The 13,248-nt window shown below is 40.5% G+C and overlaps 1 protein-coding gene across 1 annotated transcript; it reads right to left on the bottom strand.

The window, feature by feature from the left end:
• Positions 1-2,895: 2,895 nt before the first annotated feature.
• LOC100866446 (uncharacterized) lies at positions 2,896-13,048 on the bottom strand. Its single transcript, XM_086915724.1, has 4 exons — positions 12,921-13,048; positions 6,568-6,783; positions 5,789-6,078; positions 2,896-3,655 (listed from the first exon to the last, which is right to left on the bottom strand). Exons 1-4 carry the CDS (start codon positions 12,924-12,926, stop codon positions 3,361-3,363), a joined length of 807 nt encoding a protein of 268 aa, XP_086771850.1. The 5' UTR covers positions 12,927-13,048; the 3' UTR covers positions 2,896-3,360.
• Positions 13,049-13,248: the final 200 nt, after the last annotated feature.

Below are 13,248 nucleotides of genomic sequence, written 5' to 3'. Positions count from 1 at the left end.
GAAGATGACTCGAGTACGTGAAAAGAAAAAAAAAAAAAAAAAAAAAAAGGAAAAAAAAAAAAAAGAAAAAGAAAAACGCACACGCGTGGTGTTGGGATTTAATCCTTTCGTCGGTGAGTTATTCATGATCCGATTTTATAATTCGCAACAAACACTTTTAAACTGGATAGTAAAAAAAAAAAAAAAAAAAAAAAAAACCAAAAAAAAGAAAAGAAAAAAAAAAGAGAAAAACACGAGTTCGAGTGTTACGTAATATACAAGCGTAGAACGAAAAGAAGCGAAAAACAAAAAAAAAAAGTAATTCGTGATAACTGTGATTTTTAAACGACGATTATTACATTACCACACCTAAAAAAAAAAATCTAAATTTTAAATCCGAGATATTTTCATTGCTTTTTTACATATAATAGCCTTTTTCTAACGATACCGATTTCGCGCGTCACGAAAGGATTAAAGAGAGACGAATCAACGAAGGGTGAGAGAGAGAGAGAGAGAGAGAGAGAGAGGGGGGTGCGATTTAAGAGAAAATAGAAGAAAGAAACGGCCTAAGCGCGACAACAGTGGTCAGACCTAGCGGTAAGGAGGGAGAGATAGGAAGCGAAGAATTTCATAGAAAAGGGAAGATCTTTTTTTAAAAATCATTCACATTTTAGAAATGAATCAACAACATTCCTTCAACATTCCTTCCTCGGGTTGATTTGAACTTTCGTTTCTTTTTTCTTTTTCCATCGAAGAACACTACTACTACGTGAAACTACGCGATGAATGAAAAATATTATACGCATCTCGAGATCGAGATAATTAAATTCTTAACGATGAGATGAAAAGAAGAAGAGAAAGGAGAAGGGGAAAAATTTCCTTTCCCTTCCAGTCGAAATCGTCATCCAGAGCGTATTTGGCCTGGAAGAAAAACGGGGAAAGGAAAAAGAGGAGAGGAAGAAGAAGGGAGGAAAGTTGGCTCGTTGAATCTTTCTCCACTGTTCGCGTACTTCCAATACTTGATATATTGCGCGCAGTCCACACGCTCGATACATCTCCGCACAATGGGAAAGAAATCACGAAGGAGGGGGGGGGGGGAACGAAAGATGAACACACAGAGACACACACGCACAAACACACGTACACGCGTATACAAACGTTTGCCAAGACGGAGATACGATTGTAAAGTAGCAATAAAGCTGAGAAAAATCTATTGTAAATATATAAAAGGGGGAAAGGGAATGGACGAAAAAATGGACTGGGTCGGGAAGAGGTGGAAAATTGGATCAACATCCAATCCCATGGATGCGTTGTATAGTCGTGTAAGGGGAATTATATCACTGTAGATATCTTAGCACCTTAGATGTGAGACTTCGAAGAGGGAACACTCGTTGTAAACTTTCAAAAAGTTGTACTTCTTCAGACTAGGGATACTCCGGGGTGGGGTGGGGGGAATGGACTGTAAAAAAATAATAAACGGCTTCCTTCTTAGCCGATGTGAATCGGTTGTTGTCTCGATCATCCCCTCCCCCTCCACCTTTTTCCCTGTCGGGTTTGGCCCTGCAAAAATTGCACCGTGGCGATTTAATTTTTCCTTTTACTTCTCCTTTTTGTATCCACTTACGACGAATTTCAGATCGACTTTCGGCAGAGTCTTAAAAAATTCGACTCGACGAAGGATACAAAGGGATGGAAAATGGTGGATTATCGAAAAAAATCTTTATTCGGAATATTACTTTGAACAAATTCGAGAGTTTTTTTTTTTTTGTTTTGTACAGTACGAAGCGATTGATCGACGTGAAGGTGTCTTTCCAGAAAAGAGATTCTCCTCTTAAAGTAAAAAAAAAAAAAGAAAGGACTATAGCGATACTATATCGGCTATTACATTATTTACAGCAATGCGATAAAAATATCTCCTCGTCTAAAGATTCGGCCAGATTAAATCGAATAATTATCTCGAACTTTTTCTATAATTTCTATCCAAGGTAAAAAAAATTCTTTCTTCTCCTTCTTTCTCCCTGTTTCGTAGCGCATATCGTATGTATATACACTTTCAGTGTCTTTCAATTTAAAAAGAAACGACAATAAGATCGAAAAGCGCTATTTCTTCCACCACGTGGTCGATATTATCTTAGAAATTTCGTTGCTTGACATGCAACACAACGAATCGAAAGAATCGAAGGTGTTCCTTCGTTGATACTTGTATATATATATATATATTTACAATATATAGAATATACGTGTATACATTTCACGATTATCTTGCGTATAGTGTCGACGGGTGAAGCTTGGAAAAAGAAAATTTCATTTTACGTAATTAATATGTTACAACGAATTGGCGCAATGTACCAAAAATATATATATATATATATATATAATAGAGACCGTTTTCCAACCGATTGAAAATGAAAGCATACTTTGAGAATGTAATAATGTAACGAACGTGAGTAACGATCGATGTGAAACATACATAAAAAGTAATTACGACTCGACAATGGTTTCCATGGTAACGTTCTCGATAAGGGAAGAAACGATGGAACGATCAAGATGGATACAATTCGATATTATAAATACATTATCCGATCATGAGTCGGAGCGATTGTCGTGGATAGAAACACTTGTAAAGCACTTGAAGAGTCACGGATCCGATTAAAAACGCTCGTTCGTTTCTCTTTCACCAAAGATTGCAGTTATCATCGATCGATGATTCGAGTGGTGGGAGGACATTCATCCGTGAAAACAGGAATATTGAGGAGGAGTATTGTTTATAAAATCGATTGCTCGTGTAATTGGAAATTCGCTATCCTACCTACATCTCTCTACAACTGAAATATTACGCTCGGCGTATTATGATTTTACATGGTAAAAGGAAAAAGAGTAAATATAAAATTTACAGCTAATTGCTTATTATAAGAGAGAGAGAGAGAGAGAAAAACTATACCTTTTTTTTCTTTCTTTTTTTTTTTTTTTACGAAATGTAAATGTCGCATGGATTACACGCATTTTTCGTAAAAATGCCGCCGAGAGGCGATAAATATTCGCAGCAAGCACGCTCGGTAAAAATGCTCGGTAACAAGATTTAGAAATTTCTTTCTTCGCGACACGGTCCTTCTTACTATCTTATACTATCTTACTCATATATATATATTATATATATATATACATTCACCTTATATTCAAACTTATATTCCTGCTCTTCCTAATCTCATCCTCGTTTAGTAGGCCTTCGCCACCCGAACGAAGATCTTCGTCCTCGAGTCGATCGCGTATATGCTCCGAGAGAAACGATTGATTGGATCAGTGGTCGAAGGCGTCGCCGGTGCCCGGTCGATCGAACTCTTGCGAGGAGTCGGCCGGTCGATCGGGCACCAGAAGCCATCCTCACGTCCTCACGAACTTGTACACCACGCCGAACACGAGCACGCTGACCAGCACGAGTACGAGGGCGGTCACCACCTTGGCGAACGCGTTCAGCCCGCTCTCGGTGTGCTGCTGGGGCCTCCTCGCGGGCACGCTCTGCTTCGAGGCGAGGCCGCGGGCCAGCGCGGGGAAGGCCAAGCTCTGGGTGAAGGTCAGCTTGTGCAGGGACTCCGAGAGGGAGTAGGGGCCCACGGAGCCGCGTGCCGCCGCCCTCAGCAGGGCGTATTCCAGGTCCAGGGCGTCGAACATGCTGTACCTGTCGAGCGAAATGTATCTCCGATTGAAAAGATTGTGAACGATAATATTGGCAGGATGTATTTCACATCAGGATATAAGAATAAAATTTTAGAATGGAATATAAATTTTAAATTAGAACGTGTACACTTATTTTCATTTTGTTTTTGTTATCGTTGATTGCATATTAAGTGTAAACAACTTGAATTAGAATGTATATCCGCAGTTAAAACAAGGATGGTTTGAGGATAGCAGTGGACACGATTCTGTCTATGATTTTGCTTTGCGTGAATATGGTAGCTTCGAGAAGAGTTATTTTCAGAGCGTATGTCGTAGCATCTGAATTAAACGGTAACTGGTTATGTGATGATATGAACAATATATATACAGAAAGAGAAATATGATCTCGTCGAGACAGCTCATCAGCAATTCGTAGTTGAACTATAGAAGTAAAGTACTATAGAGAAGTCGCGTCGGGAGAATTTGTGTGAAGGAATGAACTTACGAGAAGTTGGAACTATATTTCATAACTTGGTTCAATAGGTTGTATCGTTTCAGTTTCAACTCGAGTTACTACTTCCGACTCGAGAAGGACAAGTCGATTCGCCAAAATCTATATTATCCATCGATTTTGTAGAAATTGAATCGAATCTATCAGATGTGCAAATAAATCCCTTCCTCTTTTTCTCTACGATCTACGTAACTTCTCATCGAATTCGAATTACTTCTCGTTCGTGGCGCCATCTGAAACAGCGTTCTTTTGTTTTTAAGAAGAGTCGCTACGAGCGCTCCAAGAGTTTCCAGTTCTGTGCAACGATTTTGAGTGATATGGCGTGCGGGAAGGCGTCATTTTTGTATTCCAGTTTAGAAAATCGACCGTTGAAACTACCGAAACGGTTTGTGTGCGGCACTGGGAGAGAACGTGTGTCTTACGGAACGTGCGAAAAGTGATAGCAAAGATTTTAGAGCCGGAAATTTTAATTTGGAAGACGACGATCGTTCGAGTGCATCGAGAAAGTTCGATTGGCGGTGAATCGAAGGAATCGCTCGACCCAGAAGAATCAGAAAGATTGGCGTCTATCCGACTGAAACGATCAGGTAATCTTGTAATCTTGTTTACGTAAAAAAATCTTGAATTTGGAAAAGAAAGGGAGAAATGCGAATTCTTCGCTATTCAAACACCAGTTCGTGTTTGAGACGAATTCTCGGATCGATCGGAATACGAAGGTTTCGCTTCGTTTAAAAGATGGATTTCCGCCTTGCCGTGAAAGGAAACGGTTTGCCCCGGATCACTGGGATACCACGGGCGCGATTAATATCCCGAGATGCATAAATGAAAAAGGAGAGCCGGCACGTGTACGCGTTGTGTGTGGTGGTCGTATTTGCATGGTGCCAGGGTCGCGCCTTGACACGAGCCAAGATCGACGTCAGACCGTATCAGCCCGGGGGATTATTTCCACAGCCCTGGTAATTTCACGGATCGGGAACAGACACGTTTCAGGGCCTCCTCTCCCTTTCGTACCAGGGATCTCTCGATTGCGAAACGATATCGTCGATATCGTCCTTATCGTCTTATCTCGAGGTCTCGAAAACGAAAGTCGATGGGCGAATATAATATAGGAGGGAATAGAAATTCTGTGACGGACGAAAATTTCGTTGTTAAATTTCGAGTTGAAAAATTGAAAGTTGTCGAAAAAGTAAATTTCATTTTGTACGTGTGTTAATATTTCTCTTTTAATTCCCTTAGCATTTAAAGCGGGACAACCTTTTACGCTATTTTCATACAGATAGGTAGATTCGGCTTGAATTACTCGAAACGAGTTGTTGAGTGAGCTTCGTGGGTGTGTATTTGGAAATTCGTGCAGGATATTACGTATATTAAGGTCAGCTTGTATTCGTACATTTCGGACGAAGGGACACTGTTATCTATCCCCTTGTATCGCGTTGTATTACGACGACGACGATAAATTCAGAATGGCATTTTCGTGAACGTACAAAAGCAACGTTAATTAACCTAATTAAAAAAAAAAAAAAAAAAATCATCACGAACGTGTTTAAAAATCCTCTCATTCGCTGTCGCCGAAAATCTACATCGCATTTTCTAAATTTCGCAAGCGAAAACGAAAATGCAAAGAGCTATTGCAAATTGTATCACCTGCTGCTACGTCTCCTGTCCTGCGAGTGCATTTGGGCGTTCGCAGAGCTGGGCATGGAGCGGAGGCTGCTGGTTGTCGAACTCGAAGGGCTGGGCGGAAGTGGGGGCTCCTCGTCGATGGACGTTCGGTCCGGTGTCGGTGGACTCTTAACCCCGGAATTGTGGTGATTGTGATGCAAGTGGTGCAATTGTAGCCGAGCGTGGTCCGGATGGAGCAGGCTGGCGCGTCGCGATTGTTGAGGCGTGGCGGCTGGACTGGTGCTTGCTGCGCCGCACGGCGAGGGCGATGCCTTTTTTTTTTTTTTTTTTCGAAAAAAAAACGAACACGTGCAAATTATTAGCCGGCTTAATTTTTTTAAACGTAGAATTCTAATTCCGTGGAATTAGAAACGGATTTTCTTCGGGGATATAACGAATGTGTACGGCTTCGTTGTCGGGATTCCTTCCGTTTGTCGGATTCTACGATTTTTCAATTGATCATTGGAATTGATGAACCCGCATGCCTGTTGAATTTCAGAAGTTCGTTATCTCTAAACCTTCGTTATCGGGTTTCTCAACTTGCCTCGACTTTATTAAATTTCAACTGTCCCCCATTGAATTTTGAAATTCAATAGCCGAACTTTAACCGAAAATTACGAAAATTTTGCAACGACGTTATAAAATTCTGTAAATACAATTAAAAAGATACCGTTTCGATTCAATTTTATCACAATTTAATTTCTATATCGAGTCTGAAAGGTTCGATCAAATTTAGAAAACTTTTTTTTTTCTCACGTTACCTGTATGGACTCGATGCCGCTGTCGTTGACGTTCTCCTGGACGTCGGGAAACACGAATGCCTGGGCCTGTCCGTCGGCCTCGCCCCTCGGCGAGTCGCTCGGCCATACTTGGAGCAGGGGAAGGCCGGCACGGGGCTCTGCTCGAACTTCGGTCGCGATCTCGTTGCTCTGCTCGCCCGCGCTCAGGCACAGTCGGCCCAGCTCTCTCAGTGGCTTCTGTACATTCACGATGTGCGCGTTATTATAACCATTGTATAATAAATATACACACCTTCCCTCCTCTTCCTCCCCTTTATATAATAACCGATAATTATTAATAGAGGCGGGATGATCGATAGGATTATGCAATTTTTACAACTCTCGTTGTTGTTGTTGTTGCGCGACAGGGATTATCGACGAAGGTTAATATTTAACCAAGCGTGATCAAACTCGATATAATCGCAAGGATTGGATAAGAGAGAGAAGGAAATAATAATCCGAATATTGATAGGATTGAATAAATTATTTTTTTCTTCTTCGCAATTCGTTCGATCCTCCAGCTTTTGTATAAATTATTATTATTATTATTATTATTATTATTTTGTTTCGTGATAATTAAACGAGCAAACGAACGAACAATCGAGAGAGAACGCGTCGATACGCGTGCATTAATCGGATCAAAGGGGGATCACAATTTTATTACGTATTATGTTACATTTGCGATTAATTTTTCTTTCTTATTATCGAAGAATATCACATTAACCGATACACGCGAATCTCCCCTGTTCCTGACATAACAGCGTCCAACCACTGATAACAAGCATTATGTCAGGCACACGTGTGCACAAACGCATTATGCAAACGTTGCGTCCGCGTCACGTGGTCGCTCGCCTGTCGCCAAACCGGAAATTTCACGAACCACGATCCTGCCTCGTTATAAATAAGAAACGGATTCCCTGTGAAATTATGTCACTGCTTGACCGATTGTCAAATGTTCATTTCGTCGTGGAAAATCCTTCTCACGAACCGACTGTTTCATTCTCCGCCGCTTGTCCACCGCTCGAGTTTCAATCCTCGCGAAAATTCGATTGGGCGGGCTTCGAGGCTAATTATTCATCGTATTGTTTATGTGCACGCGTTGATCTTCATCAACGAAATTATCCCAATTATTTTTCCCGTTCCTTCTCGAGAATTGATCGGAAATTGAAAATTAAAAATTGAAACAATTTCCATTCGTATCTCTCGGGATAATATTAAATCGAGAGGGTTGAAATTTGAGCGAATTAGATATTGAGTCAAGTCCTCGAGAGGATTAAGGATTTGGGCGAATCGAAGTATCGTGGATTTAATTTTCAAAAATTAAAACCGAGTAATTTTTTTAAGTAATATTAAATCAACATTCGAGAGGGTTGGAATTTGGGCGAATAAATGTAAGATAAGGTGGATATGGAGAGAACACGCGATCCACGTGCGAATGTGTGTGAAGGTTTCCATCGATATTTGGCTAGTTTTCGTCCGTCGTTGGCAATGATCGTTACGTTTGATACGTTTATCGGCAAGGGAGAGGCTCGTGTGTTAAAAGTGTTATCGTATATTTTGTCAATCGCGTGTAGCTTTTCGCCCAAAGTTTCAAAATGTTGGAAATGTGGCGTGCAATCGTGGAATACAAATAAATGTGGAATTACAATCGTATTATTCCCAAGAAAAATGAAACGAACGAACGATTTCAATCCTCGATCGTCGTAGGTATAACAAATGAATATAAAAAAAGAAAATTATATCGACGTTTAACTCCTCCTTTTAAGAGATCCTCGTTCGTGTATAAACTAAATCGATGGATTGGCAGCATTCGAAAAGATCGCTTCCTTTCCTCGAGGAAATTTAAACCTGAACATCTGAATAATATTAAACAGCCTTCGATGTTTCTCGCTTCCAAGAATAACTTGAAAAGTGAATAGAAGAGGGCGTTATATTCATCATAGAGAATATATCCGACAGATCATTATCGATCACGAATTCCAGATTCGTTTCGTTGCAAACTTGATTTCCCTAATGAATCACCAGCAATATAATCGTTGGGTGAAACTTTATTAGCTCCAACGAGAGAAGAAATCCCACTTGCTTAATTTTAAATCGAACAATAGAGAGATTCGAAGAATATCTTCGAAACTATAAACAAGTATAATATTTTATCATTATATACTATAAATAATTATTATTATATTATTATTATATCATACTTATTTATAGTTTTGAAGAGCGAAAATTATATGATAAAAATAAATGTGATATAAGTATTTAAGCAAGATCGACGAAGGATATCGATGCAGGGTGTTCGAATAATATTCGGATCGATGATATTTCTCAAGGCACGGACGATCTTCGACCGGTCTTCTTTCTACCTGGAATACACCACTCGATCGGATTTTCATTAAGGCGTATTTACACCAACACGAGAAAGGTCTCTGTAACGCGGCTGTTTCTTTGTGACACGATGACGCAGACGTTCGGCTCACGGGAGAATCGAACTGGCAACAGTTAATAACGGTGGAATAATAAAAGTGCAAAGTTCAGAGAAGCGACTCGTGCGCTTTGCCATCCCCATTTCCTTCCGAAAACGATTTCGAAGGATCCTTTGAACATTGGTTCAAGGCTTCTGGCAGTGTCTTCTTTAACATCCTGCATCCATGTTTCGAAGAATTATCGTGTCACTTTCTAGTTTTGAGAAAAATTTTCAGAAATTCAATTCGCGCGTGCTGTTATGATCGAAAGTTTTTTCTTTCCAATTTTTCCAAAAGGAGGGGAGGGGAGAAAAATCGTTCGAGAGATCTGTCGCCATTCTTCTTCGAGTTCGCTGGACGATAAGCGATTCACAACTCGGCTCGATTCAAAGGCGGCGACATTTTAATGAGATTATAATGTAAATTTATCGGTGCATTTTTATCGTGTTCACCGATTTGTCTCATACAAAGTCTGTATAATTAGTCTGGCCTCGTGTAAAAAAAGCTTCTGGTCAAACGAAAGGCGATGCGAAAGTGGATCGATAGAGCGCGATCGGGAAGAGCGTAACGAAGCTGGATTCTTTTTTTTTTTTTTTTTTGTGGGGATCGCGAAATTTTACCCGACGAAAGATAAAAGTAGATAATAAAAGGAAGAAGAGAAAAAAAATTGGAAACAAAAGAAAGAAATTAATGATGAAAGTTCGAAACATCCCCTTTCCAGGGGGTTGGTTAGAGATTGTCTAAATTTCCCGAACTGAAATCCACCACCGATTGCGCGAAACGTCGCTGTTGAAATTCGCGTTAAACATTTACGGATCATTTTTACAATCTGTAAAACCTTGAAATCTTAACGTTTTCTTCTTCTTCTTCTTCTTTTACGAGCTTTTCAACCGTTGTTCAATTTTGCGCGAGAAGGGCGCATGAATTTTTCGTTTCACTACGAAGAATTTTACTGCCGTAATCGATGACAGAAAGATCTTCTTTCCATATTTTCACGCGCAGGAAGCAAACGGAACAGGAAGAAAACTCGATTAACTCGTTTAAATATTTATCGAATCTGTTCAAAATTCATGGGACACCTTTCCAGCAATTAGTCCGAAGGCTCGTTGAATATTTTAACTCGTGATTATCATGCAAATACAAATCCTCGGTATCCCTGGATCTACGCTCGGAAATGGGGAAATTTTTTTTCGTGTTCTCGATCACTCGAAGAACGATATTTTTGAAAGGGAAAAGAAAAAAAATACAACTCGATCGACAATGGAAATATTTAAGAACCGAGTCTCTCTCTGTCTCTCTTTCCATTGTTCTTTGCCCCTTGTACGGCTGCAACCGGTTTTTTCAGAAAAAAAGTTTCGTACGTCCAAGTATAACGACTCGTGGCGTAACGCGATAAAACGGCGATAATTCGAGCGAAACGAGGGCCTTGGTGGCCGCGATTCGAACCATTCTGCGTGAAACATGACACCGGAATGTGCAAATATCGCGCCCCATTATTGAAACATCCTCCTCGGCTGTATTCACGATTTTCCTTCGATATTTCCCTTTTTTTTTTTTTTTTTGTAACGGTCCGCGTACAGCTTCGCACATTTGGCACGAATACGCGGGTGAATTAATACGGGAGAAACGTATTTTTGCAATAAAACGTATTCACGAGAATTTTTCTCGCCAAGCTATTCATTTTATTTTATCTTTACTGCGCCATTGTATCATCAGTGTATATTACGTGTATATGTATTTGTTGCTTTTATCTTTCGTTTCCGATTTAATGGACGTTAAAGGAAGAAAGGAGGAATTTTTGAATTATTATTTTTTATCGATCGCGCGTTGACCGAATTGAAAATTGAATGCCAAGGAAAGATTCGTAATTTTTTTTTCTCTTAGCGAAAGTAAAAATTAAAAAATCGGTCTAAAATCGGTAATCGTTGGATTTGGAAAAGACTCGCGAAATTAAAATTAAATTCGCATCCCGGTGGGAATGAGTTGAGAAATTTGTCGCGTCGGATATATCATTTTCGGCCGTGTTATCCATCGATCCACCTGCTTTAAGAAAGATTATGCCGCGCTGCAATTAATTTAAAATACGGACGTAACGAATTTTATAACCGTATACAGGATATTTCGAGCTTTAACTTTAGTAGTCGTTTCGACGATAAAAATCGTCGCATTTACGAACTCGTTGAACGAATTTCATGTCTGGCTGAATAATGCAAATTAAACGTTCCACTCCTCTTCGACTCTATTTCTCTTTGCTCGCAAACTGGAGTCCCGGTTTCGTAGCAGTAATTCATATACCGCGATTACCACGCATTCTAGTTTCGATCAATTTCGATATTCGTTAAAAATCTGTTAAAAAATTATTTCCAATTTCCTATTTTTTTTTTTTTTTTTTTTTTTTTTGATAAAATCGTGTACGAAGCAATTTCGAAGCGTTTTAAAGCTTCGTTTGGAACTGGAACCCCTTGGAAAAAGAAGAAAAAGATGTAAAATTGGCGAATTATAATTATAACGGTGGAAAGGGGAGGAGCAACCCGTTGGAAATTTGTGGAAAGCCGTGATCGCGAATCGTTCGTGACCGTGACTGAGGAATCTTGCCACGTTCAGCCTTGACACGACGCACGGTCGATGAAGAAATGGGGGGAGAGGGTGTTGCTTTCTTTCCACATTAGATATCCTCCTCCTTCGGCTGGTTAAACGCTGGTGGACACCCTTTCGATTAATTTTTCAAACGACGTTGAACACGACTCGCGTTTCTTCTTCTTCTTCTTCTTTTTATTAAAAGTTTCTTTCTTTCTTTCTTTCTTTCTTTCTTTAAAAAAGGTGAAACGAAACTTTCAAAGGATCGAGATTAAACCTCTATTATTAATTCCATCGCGTGAACGGCGATCAGAAAGTTTGTTATTATCACAAAGGGAAGGGAATTGATGGGAATGGAAAAGTTAGGGGTCGCTAATTGACGTGAATTAACCTTTACCCTTCGAGTTGGGTGGCGAAAGGTTGTCTCTTTTTCGAATTCTTTTTTCAACGAATACGATTTTCTTCCTTTTTTTTTCTCTCTCGACGATAAGTCCACGATAAAAATATTTACATATTCATCCGAATAAGGGCGTTGGAGCAGATACTCTTTGGGGAAAGGAATTAATCAAAAGTGTCATCTACACCCCTCATCATCGACGGGTGGCAGGTTTTGAAAAGGCATCGACGCTATTTCCCTCGTTTGTAGAGGAAGGATCTCATTATAACCGGCTCCCCCTTTCTTCGAAATCCCCGCGGGGCCGGATCTAGGCAAAATTAAGGGGAAACGATCAGAAGAAGGGTTCGTTCGTCCGAGATTCGAACGAGGGCACACTTTCTGCGAACAATTCAAGTGCGTCGAGTTCAATTGCCGAGATAAGAATTTTTGGGAAATCGAACGAGTCCAAACTTCCGGCGACGAAGGATAACTCTTTGCTGGACTAAATTTCAGTTTAGACGAACGATTAACAATTTAATCGTGGAACTTGGTTTCATCAAGAAACAACAACGATCGAAAAGAAAAGAAACCCGCCCCTTTGCTCCCACCCTCGAATATATTAGCCGCGAATAACGCGTAATTTTTCTAGCAAGCGAATTAATAAAATAGCGTAACACGTTGTGATTGTAAAATAGAAAAAAAAAAAAAAAAAAAAAGAGGAAACTTTGAAACTCTGCAACTCTCGAATAACGAACCTGCGACGAAATATAAATTCGCATAAATCAATCGAAATATCTTGCTTATTTTAACAATCTCACGATCAAAATTCCCTTCCACTCTCCAAAACCACCCCTCTTCGAAAACTTCCACAAGAGGAAGAAGACCAGAGAAGAAGATCCTCGAGTTTGAGACTAACCCACCTGCATGCTTCGAAGGGCGGGCTCATGGCCAGCGTCTGTCGCTCCTCGCTCGTCTCCACACGCACCGAGGGGGTTGTATCCTGGCTCTCTCTCCTCGGGCAAGTTCGGACTGCGACTGGTGGTTCCGCTCGTGGTCGGCACGGCGGCGTGCTCAGGGGGAGGGGTGGTTGCGCCGCCGGTGGGGATGGACGACGACCGTGTGTCCCTCGTGGCGGGAGAGGGAGAGGGGTCCACAAGGATTGTGCTCCCTCGAGGAGAGTGGAGGTTGGTTGTTGTTGTTGTGCTCGACGAACGATTGTCGTGCAGAGGAGGGACTTTTTCTTAAACT

This window comes from Apis florea, unplaced genomic scaffold, assembly GCF_048593485.1.
Source record: "Apis florea isolate Af1SG1 unplaced genomic scaffold, ASM4859348v1 contig_3793_pilon, whole genome shotgun sequence".
In the NCBI taxonomy this organism is placed as follows: domain Eukaryota; kingdom Metazoa; phylum Arthropoda; class Insecta; order Hymenoptera; family Apidae; genus Apis; species Apis florea.
This window is presented reverse-complemented; position numbering and strand designations above follow the sequence as displayed.